Raw genomic sequence first — 14,736 nt, forward strand, 5'->3', positions numbered from 1 at the left:
TCTGATGTCTGCTGCTGCCCCGTCCCGCGTCTATGCTGTCTGCTGACGCCTTGTCTCTGTCCCCCACTGACCCCTTCCGTCGCTCTGCTCACAGCGGGCCCCGTTGGGCGGCGCGGCGCGGCCCGGCGGCGGCCTGAGCTGCAGCCATGAGCCCGGCCGGCGGGCGCGGCGGCGACGCCGAGCTGCTGGCGGCGCGCGCTGCCGCCGAGCGCGCCGCCATCGTGGCCAAGTACGACCTGGGCCGCGAGGAGGGCGCCCAGATCGACCCCTGGGAGGACCCCAAGTTCGAGATCTACCACGTCACCGACAGATACGGCTTCATACAGTGAGTGCGGGACGGGGAGAGGGGATAGCCCCTCTGAAATATTTGTGTTCCTACCCAACGTTTGTTTGTAAGAGGAAGATGGCACTCCTTGTATCAGTGTTGAGTAATGAGTAGTTGACTTACGTAAGTGAAAAGGAGCTTCGACATCCTTTGATCCCAGCTACTAATGGACGATTAGGTACTCAGTCGCCCGGGTATATCATGTCCGCCCTCTCCCGCCCGTCTGTCTGTCCTGGGACGGATCGCACCTGCCACCTGGCCGGCTGCGCACAGCTGCGGCCGTCAGTGCACACCGCTGTTGGTCTGTGCACGCCGTGTTCCGTGCACGTACTGTGCAGCGGCGGCGGCTGATCACAGGCCGCGCTCCCACTGCGCTGTTTTTCCGGCTCCGAGAGCGGTCACCGGTGTGGGCCGGCCGGGTCTCCGCGGCCATGGAGTCCTCGCCCTGTGTCACGTCCCGGGGGTCTTGGTCCGGTCCCGAATCGTTGGGCAACTGGCGCACGATGGAGGGCCGATGGTCGGAGCTCGGTGACATAGCCGACTGGTGGGCGGCGCTGACGGGGTCGTCATTGGGGGTGGGGGGGGGGGGGGGGGGTGGGGGGGGGGGGGGGGGTCAGCGAGGCCCATTATGACGTGAGCACTGTGTTGTGCTAGTCCAGTTTAGCATGTGCTCAATGCCTGTGATAACATTGTGTGGTGCTTGTAGCGGCTCTGTACTAGCCGCTCGGTGCACTTTGTATGCCACGATAACGGCCACTCACCCTATTGTAATATATGCAAACGTGATTTGGAGAAATTTATCAAGGTGCGTAGTTTTAATGCATTTTTGTTTAATATTTTTGTTCATTGTTCAATATTGTTCAATATTTTATATGTATTCATATCGTCGGATGTTGTCGCTTGCAGACAATCCCTAACGTTGCGTTATTAATAATTTGCTCGTTTCTTTGCCCTTGCTCGCCCCGGTCCGGACATGTGTCTGATGCTGCTGTCTGTCTGCCGCAGCGACTGCCGCCTGCCGGAGACGCAGACCGAGGTGGAGAAGACGCTCAAGGAGCTGGAGGTGACGCGCGAGAAGAAGTGGCTGGACATGCTGCACCGCTGGGAGAAGATCCGCGCCGGCAAGGACCGCAAGCTGGCCGACAAGCTGCGGCGCCGCGTCTACAAGGGCATCCCTGACAAGCTGCGCGGCACCGTCTGGGGCAGGATGCTGAACGTGGAGAAATTGAAACAGGAACAGCCCGGTGTCTACGAGGTGAGACGGACAGTGGGGGTAGGAGGGACAGGAGGGGGGGGGGGTCCTGGGCCACAGGAGCAGCCCGGCGTGTACGAGGTGAGGCGGAACGGGGACGGTGGTACAGGAGGGGGGCGGGGAAGGGGGTCCTGGGCCACAGGAACAGCCCGGCGTGTACGAGGTGAGACGGACGGCGGGGGTAGGAGGGAGGGGGTCCTGCGCCACAGGTTCAGCCCGGCGTCTACGAGGTGAGACGGACGGCGGGGTGGGAAGGGGAGAGGGCCCTGGACTCCTGGTCCTGGACCACTCAGAGGTCCGAACTGCTTGGAACTCTATTTGTGAAATGGAACTCTTGATAGACTAGAAACTCCGCACAATGCATACCTAGGCATGCTGGTTCGCTGGTGGTCGTCGTTCGCTGCTGCAGCCCAGTAAGGTTTTATCGGCCGTCTCGGTGTCCGCTGCCGCCCGCTGCCTGCCGTTCGTATCGGAGGTCCGCAGCGGAGATCAGCGCTGGTCGGGCGGTCAGAGACGGTGATTGGCGAGACGTGTGGTCGGCGGCCCGGGGCCGGGACCTCGGCCGCAGTCCGGCTCAGCGGCGGGATAACGGAGCCGGGGAGGCGGCTTTGACTGGCGGCCGCAGAGGTCGGGTCACACTGCACGCTCTGTGAGGGCGGGAGGGGTGGAAGGTCACGTCTCTGTGGGTGCGGCTAATTGTGGGCTACGCTTTTGCGAAACTGCCAAGTTTGGCAGCCCAACTCGACCAAAGCGAAATACGCCTAGAACCATCCTGGTAACCTGTCAGACCGACTCAGAACGACTCAAACTGACTCAGACCGACTCAACCGACTCAAATCGATTCCGATCGACTCAGACAGACTCAGAACGACTCAGGCAGACTCAAACCGACTCAGGCAGACTCAAACTGACTCGACCGACTCAACCGACTCAAATCGATGCCGATCGACTCAGACATACTCAGAACGACTCAGACAGACTCAGGCAGACTCAAACAGACTCAGGCAGGCTCAAACCGACTCAGGCAGACTCGACCGATTCCGATCGGCTCAGACCGACTCAGATAGACTCAGAACGACTCAAACTGATTCAGACCGACTCAACCGACTCAAATCGTTTCCGATCGACTCTGACAGACTCAGGCGGACCCAGGCAGACTCAAACTGACTCGACCGACTCAAACCGATTCAGATGGACTCAGACCGACTCAGATCGACTCAAACTAACTCAGACCGACTCAACCGACTCAAATCGATTCAGATCGACTCAGACAGACTCAGAACGGCTCAGACAGACTCAGGCAGACTCAAAACGACTCAGGCAGAATCTAACTGACTCGACCGACTCAAACCGATTCAGATAGACTCAGATAGACTCAGAATGACTCAGACCGACTCAACCGACTCAAATCAATTCCGATCGACTCAGACAGACTCAGAACGACTCAGACATACTCAGGCAGGCTCAAACCGACTCAGGCAGACTCAGAATGACTCGACCGACTCAATCCAATTCAGATCGACTCAGACCGACTCAATCTGACTCAGGCCAACTCAAGCGACTGAAATCGATTCCGATCGACTCAGACAGACTCAGAATGACTCAGACAGTCTGTGAGTCTGTCTGAGTCAATCGGAATCGATTTGAGTCGGTTGATTCGGTCTGAGTCAGTTTGAGAGTCGTTCTGAGTCTATCTGAGTCGGTCTGAGTCGATCTGAATCGGTTTGAGTCGGTCGAGTCAGTTTGAGCCTGCCTGAGTCGGTTTTAGTCTGCCTGAGTCCGCCTGAGCCTGTCTGAGTCGATCGGAATCGATTTGAGTCGGTTGAGTCGGCCAGAACGACTCAGACCAACTCAACCGACTCAAATCAATTCCGATCGACTCAGACAGACTCAGAACGACTCAGACAGACTCAGGCAGACTCAAACCGACTCAGGCAGACTCAAACCGACTCAGGCAGACTCAGAATGACTCGACCGACTCAAACAGATTCAGATCGACTTAGACCGACTCAGTCTGACTCAGACCGACTCAACCGACTCAAATCGATTCCGATCGACTCAGACAGACTCAGAACGACTCAGACAGTCTGTGAGTCCGTCTGAGTCGATCGGAATCGATTTGAGTCGGTTGATTCGGTCTGAGTCAGTTTGAGAGTCGTTCTGAGTCTATCTGAGTCGGTCTGAGTCGATGAAGTCAGTTTGAGTCTGCCTGAGTCGGTTTGAGTCTGCCTGAGTCCGCCTGAGTCTGTCTGAGTCGATCGGAATCTATTTGAGTCGGTTGAGTCGGTCTGCGTCAGTTTAAGTCCTTCTGAGTCTACCTGAGTCGGTCTGAGTCGATCTGAATCGGTTTAAGTCGGTCGAGTCAGTTTGAGTCTGCCTGAGTCGTTCCGAGTTTGTCTGAGTCGATTGGAATCGAATTGAGTCGATTGAGTCTGTCTGAGTCAGTTTGAGTCGTTCTGAGTCTATCTGAGTCGGTCTGAGTCGATCTGAATCGGTTTGAGTCGGTCGAGTCAGTTTGAGTCTGCCTGAGTCGGTTTGAGTCTATCTGAGTCTGTCTGAGTCATTCTCAGTCTGTCTGAGTCGATCGGAATCGATTTGAGTTGGTTGAGTCAGTCTGAGTCAGTTTGAGTCGTTCTGAATCTATCTGAGTCGGTCCAAGTCGATCTGAATCGGATTGAGTCGGTCGAGTCAGATTGAGTCTGCCTGAGTCGGTTTTAGTCTGCCTGAGTCGTTCTGAGTCTGTCTGAGTCGATCGGAATCGATTTGAGTTGGTTGAGTCTGTCTGAGTCAGTTTGAATCGTTCTGAGTCTATCTGAGTCGATCTGAATCGGTTTGAGTTGGTCGAGCCAGTTTGAGTCTGCTGAGTCGGTTTGAGTCTGCCTGAGTCGTTCTGAGTCTGCCTGAGTCGATAGGAATCGATTTGAGTCGGTTGAGTCGATCTAAGTCAGTTTGAGTGGTTCTGAGTCTATCTGAGTCGGTCTGAGTTGGTACGTTATCTTCTCCTACCCGGTGACGTCACAGCATGCGTCGGCTTGGCACGGCCGCCACAGGTGGGGTGCGGCTAATGGTGGTATCTCGCTTTGGTCGAGTTGGGCTGCAACTTGGCGGTTTCGCAAAAGCGTAGCCCACAATTAGCCGCACCCCGTCTCTGTGCGGATCCTCCCGCCCCTCCATTGTAAGTGAGCCCCCGCGGCGGCGGGTTCGATTGATTCTCTGAATCGGGCGCCGCCGGGGCTATTTCTGGGCAGCCCCGGCGCTGAAATAGGCCCCGGGTGGTGTCGGCGGCACGTACAGCGATCCATTCAGTTTAACAACTGACTCGGCGGTCATACAGATGTCGGCCCGGAGGCGGACTGTTCACTGATATCGTGACCTTAGTGGGTTCACAGAAACAATCGCTGGGTACTCAACTAGTGACGGTAACATTTGTTCTAACTATTACCGGCGGTTGTAAGCTCTTCTCTTACCGGTCGTTGACTGCATTTGTCGCCAGTTGAATTCGCCAGTCTGCTCAATGACAAATCAATCTTGGAGATGTCCTACTGCCATTCATGGTTGTCTGCAGGCCCGGTATGACATACGTGAGCGTTGTGTCGGCCGTCAACAGCCGTCGGCCGCGGGGCGGGGTGCTCATATCCGTCCTGCTCACGCAGTCTGCGCGCGGCGCCGGATGTGTGACCCGGTTCCTCACACAGCAGCTCGGCGGGACGGGGGCGGGCCGATATCCCGTCCACAGTAGCCCCCGGGGTCTCCAGACCCGGTTCAGACTCGCCCTGGTCTGTGTACGGAGCTGTGTCCGTGATCAGCGCAGTGGTCCCGGTAGTGGGAACTGATGGCTACGATCAGCCTCAGGTTCAGGTCAGACCGGCAGTAGTTGTGAGTCGTCGGGTCTCCCGGGACCCGACTGATTGATTCAGCAGGACGCTGATGGCCGCCGTAGATTGCCCGCGGCGCTGCCCCCGGTGGACGCAATAACGTGCATAATACATGCCGTACATGACTATTGACTGTGGTGTGGGTCAGTATATTGGAGCCCTGGGGGGGGGGGGGGGGCTGCCAACCTCCTGCTGAGCTGTTTTTCGCATATGAAGCTTCGGCACTGTTAGGAATCTGACGCTGGTCCTTCCCTTAATCACTTCCTCATCTCATCTCCGTATGAAACTCTATGGAACTTTACAGCTGCCTGGTCGATCGCCGTTTTATGCCGGGCTGCCCAGCGAACCGTGGAGCGATGTAATCCCGGGGGTCGGCGTCCTCCGCTCATCTGCTGATGGCTGTCTCCAGGGTAGAGGTTTTATACCATCTGTATTGTACGGTCTCTAGGCGTGAGAGATGGATTGGGCAGTCACCGTCCGATTCCCACCTGAGCTGAGCCGCCGGTCCGGTCCTGGTAGACAGTCTCTGACCTCTCGCCAGTTCCCACCGTCAGTGGACGCTGACGTCATGCTCCACACGTCATCACTGACGTCACCAGCACAGCTGTTTGTTTGCCCTCTCGTCACGCGCGTTACTCTGGCTGAGCGCGTCACGCGCGTTACGCTGGTTGTATATACGGGCCGTCGGCCATGTGTGGGCAGCGAGTGGAAAATGCGGCTCGTGCCTTATTGGACCGAGTCCCTCACCTGCGTCATCCAGCGTAAGAGAGATTGTTTTTGCGTTGCCGTGGCGCCGGATATACGACGGCCTGCCGCCCCGTGCGGCAATTGCGCCCGGATTGGTTCGTAATGACGTCACTCGAAGGCTTAGAATGGCAATTCTGACGTCACCACCGTACCGTTTTTCGGTACAGAAGGTATTTTGGGCTGATCCTACTCGATTTCCCGTCTTTGTGCTTGCACCGATGATGTCGCTTATAAATGTCGCGGATGGCGTGGATATGACTGGGAGTGTCTTGAATGGGTGTTTACGTGAGCGAATAGAGGGAAACACTCGGAAGCTGTTTTACGTTGTGTACAATGTACGACTGACGCCAACAAGCTCACCGTACTTGCAACTTACCGTGTTGACTCGTGATTGAAACATGGGAATATGTAACTAATGCTTAGGTTTCTGTTAACTCATTGTCGGGCCGCATTGTAATTTATCACACAAGCCGTTTTTTAATCGTCCACATCGCCCGAGTTTCTTTCGAGTGCGTCAGTCACGTTCAGGTGCCTTGCTGGCGTCACCGGGGAAGGAAAACGCCGCGCTCCGTGTCTGCCAGGAACGTCCCATTACGTGTCTGTCTGCCCGACTGGCCGTGTTATGTGTATTTGTGTGAATGCGTCTGACCGTAGGCCATGGGTTACGAATCGATACACCTCATTGATGTATGGTATGATGCAAACCAACGTGTGTTTGTGTGTGTGCAGTCGAACCCATTTGACCACCATGTCACCCACCCCGCCGCGTGTCTGTCCCGCAGAAGATGCGGCAGAGCGCCCGTCTCTGGTCGCCGGAGGTGCGGCAGATTGACCTCGACGTGAACCGCACCTACCGCGACCACATCATGTTCCGCGAGCGGTACGGCATCAAACAGAAGGAGCTCTTCCACGTGCTCGGTACGTACCACACCGGCAGCGCTCTGGCGTAACCATTTCCGTACTATCCGTACATATTGTACTTTTTACCTGTAGTGGGTTCTTGGGAGTTGGGGACATTGAGGTGATTGAGAGAACAATGCACACGGTCTAATGTCCGGGCTAGCAGTTGTTGGTAGCGTGTTTATGTGTTCGTTTCGAAGTTGGAGACAGTTTGCCGTTCTAGGCCTCAAATATCATATGTTTTCTTGGACTGGGATGCTCTGGTGATCTTTGCCAGTCCGTCTGTGTTCTGTCAAATACATAAGGGACTAATTTGTCAACTGGCGAGCAACTTCAAGTAACTGAACTTGCCGAGCTCTTTTACTAAGCTGCCCTCGCATACATCTGTCACCCTTTAGATATAAGATGAGGACGAAGTCATTCTTTATGTGCTGTGGCGTCCTGTTTTTCCTTTCCAATCCAATGCATCTAACTCTGACCATGGGGTGTGCTCTCCCTTCCGAGCGCTGCCCTGACCGTCTATGTCCCAGATCGCCGCGCTGACCGTCTATATCTCCCCCGTCAGCGGCGTACTCTGTGTACAACACGGAGCTGGGCTACTGCCAGGGCATGTCCCAGATCGCCGCGCTGACCGTCTATATCTCCCCCGTCAGCGGCGTACTCTGTGTACAACACGGAGCTGGGCTACTGCCAGGGCATGTCCCAGATCGCCGCGCTGCTGCTCATGTACCTCAACGAGGAGGACGCGTTCTGGGCGCTCTCCGTGCTCATGGCCGGCAACATGTACAACATGCACGGTAAGTCGGGCTGGGTGGGTGGAGACTGGGAGGGTTGGTGGGGTCAGTGGCTGCCAGGAGGCGGTAGGACGCCGTGGGTCTGAGAGACAGTCTGAGAGAGACTGGCGATGGTGACTGAGGAATCGGTATATGCTGGTCTGTTCCATTTGCTCCTAGTTACTCTAGTTGCGTTTAGTAAAATATGAGTCATAATTGAAATGCTTTAGATATGTATAATGTATATGCCGGCGACTTTGATAATGTGTCGGTTGCCATGACAGAAATGCGAATAAGAAATGCACATTACACAACCTGAACTCGCGCTATCCCCGCTCCGGTATCCGTCAGTAGTCAGATGATGTTCCTAACGAGTCCGGCTGAGGAACCCGAGAGGCTCGCCATCGACCCGCCGTAGACCGGGGATCGCTCCTGTCCCGCTCGGTGGTCCTGAATCATTCAGCGGCGCCGCGGCCTCCTCTCTCTATTTATCGGCCTGATTGGCGGCGGGAGGTGCGGGGTCCCGGCCCGCTGCCCGGGGTCGGGCTGACCGGCACGTCACTCGGTCACCGCTGGGAGGGATCACCGTCAGTCGGGGGAGGCCGACGTTCCGGGTCGGTCGGGTATTCCCTGCTGTGGACTGGGAGTCGCCGAGGAGCGGTACATACTCTGGGAGGGACGGTATGTCGTCTGTGGCGGCCGTCCGCCCACCGCTGACGGGTATTGGCGGGCCGGGCATACCGTGCCAGTGACAGTGATCGATGTGACAAATGTTGTCATCTTGTGGGTCACATATGTTAGAAGGTGAAGCTGAGTTTACAACATGACCGAAGTGCTAGAGGGTGGGCAGGATCTGAGTAATGTCGTTATGTTGCGTTGGCCGGGCAACCCCTGCCTTCCTAACGACCCACGCCTTCTGCCTGTAGCACGAGAGTGGTGCGTGACCTAACCCGCGATTCGTTGCTTTGTTGCAGGTTTGTTTATTCAGGGATTTCCCAAGCTCATCAGGTTACAAAGGCATCATGAGCAGATTCTGAAGAAGTATCTGCCCAAGTTGAAGAAGCATTTAGACCGGCATGGAATAGACACGACAATTTACACGCTTAAATGGTTCTTCCAGTGCTTCCTAGATCGGGTAAGTTGATACTTTATCCAGAAATGAAATGTCATCATCGCTCTCGCCCTGTGGTGTAATTTGGGTGTGGCATGCCTTCTTGAGACAGACTGCTAGCGAGTGAAAATTAATCATGACAACGTGCATTTCATTTCATGTGGATATTTATGCGTTTTCACTGTTCTTCACTGTTTGTCGTTTCGAGTAACCCGATATGCCTCGTGAATAACGCAACTCGTGACCAGGAATCCCATTCCGCCGCTCCAGCATATAGTGGCGCTCCAGCGTAGTTTGTGCTCCACCCCACACCCACACTCCCTCACCAGACACCTGTTGATGGGCCCTGTCTCCCGGCCCCCCGTTCTGACCCGTTCCACGCAGTGACTTACCTGTCCATCTGCTCGGGTACCGTTTACGCTGGCGCTGCAGCTGTCTCCGGTCGCTCTCCGTTTTAGTTGTTGACTGCTCTCTGTCCACACAGGTACCGTTTACGCTGGCGTTGCGGCTGTGGGACGCCTACATCCTGGACGGCGAGAAGGTGCTGGTCACCGGCGCCTACATGATCCTCAAGGTGCACCGAAAGACGCTCCAGCACCTACCCATGGAGGAGATACTCGACTTCCTCCAGGTAGGGATGGCCAGAAATGCCGACAGGGACACGGGCTGTCGGGGTCTGGGGTCTTCAGACAGGGCTGGGACAGGCGATGTGCTGTGTAACGGGAATACACAAGCCTCGAACACTTCAACAGCGGGCACTTTGTCATGTGATTTTTGTTGATATATAGTGTTGTTTGTTCGTTGTTCATTCTGGTAAAAGTCGCTCCGTCGATGCCGTTTGTTCGACTGGCATTGGCGGTATCTAGATCAATAGCAGACTATCACCAGACGACTTTCTGCGGTAATCCTCTCCCAATATAGCCGCTCTCCCCACTGAGCTACTGAGCTACCGAGCCACTCCGCCGAGTTATTGAGACAGAGCCGCTCCCCGCGTGTTTCCCGGCCGTTGGGGCGACCCTGATCCTCTCTGGGGCGGCCCTGATCCTCTCTGGGGCGACCCTGATCCTCTCTGGGGCGGCCCTGACCCCTACTGGGGCGGCCCTGGCCCCCTGGGGCGACCCTGATCCACTCTGGGGCGGCCCTGACCCACTCTGGGACGGCCCGTATTCGCCCGGGTCGCTGGCGGTCTGTGTGGCGGGCGGTCGTCCAAATCGATAGGTCCGCTCTGTTCGATGGCTCTTGGTCGGTCCTCGGATCAGACTGACTGAAAAGGGACATTGGAGAGCGAGACGACTCTATCTGAAATGAAGTCGAATGGATGACATTTGTGCTAGAGAAAGGTTGAATTTCATCAGCTTCGAAACTAGTTTAGATTAAAATAATATGGTAGACCTCATTTATGCTTGAGTAAGCAGGTCTCAGTGTTATTTAACTGTATTACTCAATATTCAGTCGTCTTCCTTGCGACTCATATCGATCATGGTGAGTTGCATTATCTTTTTATTTATTGTTTTCACCCCTGTGGATGAGCTGCGCAATCACACCTTCACGCCCGGCCTCACTGACTCCCCGTTCCACGCCCGCCCGTCGTCTCAGGTGCGTCTGGAGCGCGACTTTCAGCAGGACGACGACTCGGCGATGGCCGAGCTGGAGCGGTGCGCCGTGGAGCTGCGCGGCGCGCGCCTGGAGCGGCCCGAGCCGCCGCCCGACCACGAGCTGCCGCAGCGGCCGTTCGGCCTGTTCGTGCCGCCGCCGGCGCTGGTGCAGGCCGGCCTGCGGCGCGACATGACCGCCGGCGAGGAGAAGGTGGTCGGCGACATCCAGCGCATCCGACAGGAGGCGCAGCTCTCCGCCGGAGAAGGTCAGCTGAGAGACAGACAGGGAGGGGAGGGGATGGAATGAATGAATGAATGAATGAATGAATGAATGAATGAATGAATAAAAAGTTAATGGGCGATTATGCTAGGTGCTGGAATTAAAAAATGGCACGGAATGCCTGAATGAAGACCGCATCTGAACTCTAAAGAAACGTGATAATGCCTCATGGGTCGCGCTTCGCAACGTACATACGTGTTTGTTAGTGTCTTCGCTATTGTCTTCCCATGGTTGTCTGGCTATTGGCGTTGGTTACAGAACAGAAGCTATGAATAGGTATGCTAATTACGCCAGCATGAACGAATACCTAACAATAGTTATTGACCTGCCATTGTATGATAGAGCCTTGCACTAACCGGTTTCATTCTTCTGTCTTTACGATCTTGGTGGCCAGATATAACTTGCATCATGCTACGCCAGAATGCTTCACTAACTGTATGTCTCCTTCTTTCGAGTGCTCACCTACATGCATGCTTCTCTCCATGCTAGTTCCTCGCCTTGTTAGTCGCGGTACATATAGAGCAGGTTAACATGAATCAAGGCATGTCTTTTAGTCACACGGCTGTTGATGAGACTTTCCATACCAGATAGCATTCTAACCCGCTATACGCTGTGCCACACTAACGGTCCGGCTCTGCAGCGTGGCTGCCCCCGGAGCGGCGCCGGGCGCCCTCTCTGGTCGAGGTACCGCCCACCGAGTACCGGTACAGCGAGCCGAGTACGCTGCCCTGGTACCAGTACCAGCAGGACGCCGACCGCCGGCTGGCCGCCCTGTATCCGGCCCGAGCGGCGGACCAGGCAGTGTACTCAGTCCGACCCGCGGACCCGGCCCGACCTGTGGACTATTCGGTACCTACCGGAGACCGTACTGTGCTGTGGGGCGGCGTCTGCTGTGACGCGGGGCGCACCCGCAGCGTGTCCGCCCGTCCACCGGGCTTACCTGTCTGTCACCGGGCCCAGCGTTCGGCTTCTGCGGGCGGTGGTATTGTGGCATGCTTCGGTGATGGTGGCAGCTGCTGTGAGCTTTTGGTCTGCTGTTTGCTGGTTTAGTCGTCTGGCTTCCAAGTGGAGAGGTGTGTCGTTTTCAGGTTCCGTGACGGTCCCAGCGCTGTGTCGTCAGTGTCCGTGGCCTTTTCAGGGCTTACACCGCCCTCTCCCACCGGGCGCCGGCTCTTGTGATCGTACACCGTGGCTTACTCAGTCAGTGGCGGAGAGGGCTTTGTTCACTTGGTATTGCTCACGTAGGGCCCATCTCGTAGGTCACATCACCTACGCTTACCTGGATACAGCTTAACTGTTCATTGTTCAAACTTATTATCAGACCATCGCTTTTTTCTCGGTTTTGAAGGTAATGAAAATGTCTGGTTTCCATTGCAGCGCGCTCATTTCAGACGTTTCTTAGCAGCCTCTTTCGATCTTTTCCAAGCTTGCTTCCACTGCCGTGTACTAATACCTGCGTTTGTTCTCTGTTTCAGCCTCCGGCAATTCGCATGACGCTAGTATAGACGACTTCTCGTCGCTGCCGCCGCTGGGCTCACGCACCTCTCTGGCGGCCACCTCGGCCTCGGCGGCCGACATCAGCACGTGCTCGCTGCGCTCGCTGCCCGGCTCGTCTCCGGCGGCCGGCCGCCGCCCGGCCCACCTCAGCCTGACGGGGCTGGCCGGCGACTCGGCCGAGCCGGGCGCGCCGCAGGCCCGCTCGGAGCCCACCACGCCGCGCCACGCGGCCGCCTCGCCCGACAAGGTGTCCATCTTCGTGCCGTACACGCCCAACGGCAGCCTGGCGTCGGCGCGCAGCGGCCCCGAGCGGCGCACGCCGCGGGACGGCTCGGCCGAGCGGCGGGCTCTGTCGGCCGACCGGGCGGTGGGCCCGGCCGCCGGCGCCGTCCAGGTGTCGCCGCCCACCTCCTGGCCGGACGAGGCGGGCTCGGCCGGCTCGCCGACCACGCCTGTGTCGCACTGGCCGGCCGACTCGCCGCCCGGCTGGCACTCGGTGCCGTCGCCGGCGTCTCAGCGCGGCTCCGTGTCGCCGTCCTCGCCCGTCTCGCCGTGGTCCGTGTCGCGGGGCTCCTCCCTGGCCCGCTCGTCCACCCAGTCGCCGCCGGCGCCGGCCGAGAACGGCGTGCCGCGTCGGCCCGACGACGAGCCGCTGGTGACCATATCGACGCCCGAGGCGGGCCACGTGACGCGCGTGTCGATCCGCACGGCGCGGGTGATGCCGCGAGTGACGCTGGCGGAGATGGACGAGGTGGGCCTGTTCCGACCGGTGCCCTTTGTGCTGGAGAGCCCCGAGACGGACCTCAAGTGACGGACCGCCGCTGTGATAGGGGCCGGTAGACGCCCCGGCGGCCGCCACGCGCAGTGTCAGTGCGGTGAGCGGCCGGTAGGTGGCAGGCGGCGCCACCAGACTGCACGTCCCATGTCAAAGTGTCATAGTACAAAGTGTGATGAGCGTCTGTGGAGGAGAGGATCGTGTCCCGTTACCTTGATCTGCCTTGGGTGGTGTCCGGCCCGTGTAGTGTCGGGCCGTCCGGTCCGGTTGGGTGTTCTGCGGTCAGTTCCGTGCGTTAGGGCGTGTATACCGAGGGCTGGCCGAGGGCGTCCTCTCGAGGCGCTCAGTCCGCTGCCTCAGACGGTAGTCAATATGCATTTCTGGTTCTTGTACAACCATCCCGTGTCCGTTCCATCACTCCGGTTCAGCATTCCTGAGAGTTTTGTACGTTGTCTTCTATAAGGCGGCGGCGCTGACCCCGGTGCCCTGTGGGCCACCGCTGCAGCATCGCTGTAACGACAGAGGGGAGATAGGATGAGGCATCGACAGATTTCTGCTAACTGCAGTTAGATTTGCTCGGCGATACGGTATTATTAAGTGTATTCGATGGATAGCCATTATCCAAACAAGCGTACTTTGGTCCGTTTCAGGATGCTTGAACTGTCAGGAAATGCTGAAGTCCAATTGCGAAGTTGTCACATTGTTCCTTTAACTTACGATTCCTCGGAGACGCTCTCTTGAACCCGTTGCTGCCCATTTACCCGTGCTGCAGAGGCCTGTTTTGTTAGTTCTGTTTCTGTCAGGACGACATACCATTGGGGATTGTCTAGCCGGAGCCGGTGTGGGTACTGGGTAGTAACTGAACTGATATCAGTCCGTGTGACGGCCTGAAGTGACCGGCGCCCTCCCGGATCTGTTGGGGCGACTGACGGGGCCCAGTCTGCCAGGACCGAGTCCCGTCACTCGCAGCGGGCGCTCCCCGCCGCCCGAGCCGGCGACTGCGGCGGTTCAGTGGCTGTCGAGGCGGCTAGTACTCATCGATATCATTCTGTATTTATTGTTACCCGCTTCGCCCTCAGTTACGCCCGCCCGTGCCCTGTATTCTCGGCTGTAGGCGGCGCTGCCCCGCTGCCGCCTTATTTTTGTATATCGGCATGGCTGGCCAGCTCGGCAGGGTGTGATTTGTTCGGGGTCGAGATATCTGCCCGACTTGTACCGTGTGTAGACGAAATGAAACGATAATACATGTATACTGATGTATGTGTGGGGTTGTGTGAGATCGGGACAGTCGAGATGACGGTATGACGAGACAGAGCTCCTGCCCGGTAAGTTCTCAACGATCGCTCCTCGGTGTGGCTTGGTGGATAGGATGTCAGTCCTTAACTCGGCAGAGAAGGGTTCGAGGCTGGATGGCTGAGTGACGTTAGGCTTGCACAGTACCTGTTTTGTTACACTTAGTTCTGTATGTAGCTTTGCAATAGGTGTTCGTGCTTGGACCAGGGGGGCATGGCTACGCCAGCCGCCATCTACCCGCGGTTCGCTAAACCTTAGGTTCACATTGACACAGGAGATACGGTTACAGGCAGTGAGGCCCGGTGCTGGGTGC

General features: G+C 57.1%; 1 protein-coding gene across 2 annotated transcripts in view; it reads left to right on the forward strand.

Annotated features, from left to right (window-relative positions):
* The window catches only part of LOC122392311 (USP6 N-terminal-like protein), a 35,937-nt gene extending 21,547 nt beyond the window's left edge, over positions 1–14,390 (forward strand). For both annotated transcript variants that reach the window (XM_043387024.1, XM_043387025.1), the window contains exons 2-9: positions 95–325; positions 1,331–1,580; positions 6,982–7,117; positions 7,753–7,896; positions 8,847–9,007; positions 9,468–9,614; positions 10,580–10,844; positions 12,334–14,390. In XM_043387024.1, coding sequence (XP_043242959.1) covers positions 147–325; positions 1,331–1,580; positions 6,982–7,117; positions 7,753–7,896; positions 8,847–9,007; positions 9,468–9,614; positions 10,580–10,844; positions 12,334–13,166 — 2,115 coding nt within the window. In that variant the 5' untranslated portion in view covers positions 95–146 and the 3' untranslated portion in view covers positions 13,167–14,390. The remainder of the gene's footprint in view (positions 1–94; positions 326–1,330; positions 1,581–6,981; positions 7,118–7,752; positions 7,897–8,846; positions 9,008–9,467; positions 9,615–10,579; positions 10,845–12,333) is intronic.
* The last annotated feature ends 346 nt before the right edge of the window (positions 14,391–14,736 follow it).

The sequence above is a fragment of the Amphibalanus amphitrite genome, unplaced genomic scaffold, assembly GCF_019059575.1.
Source record: "Amphibalanus amphitrite isolate SeventyFive unplaced genomic scaffold, NRLGWU_Aamphi_draft 000481F_arrow, whole genome shotgun sequence".
NCBI lineage: Eukaryota > Metazoa > Arthropoda > Thecostraca > Balanomorpha > Balanidae > Amphibalanus > Amphibalanus amphitrite.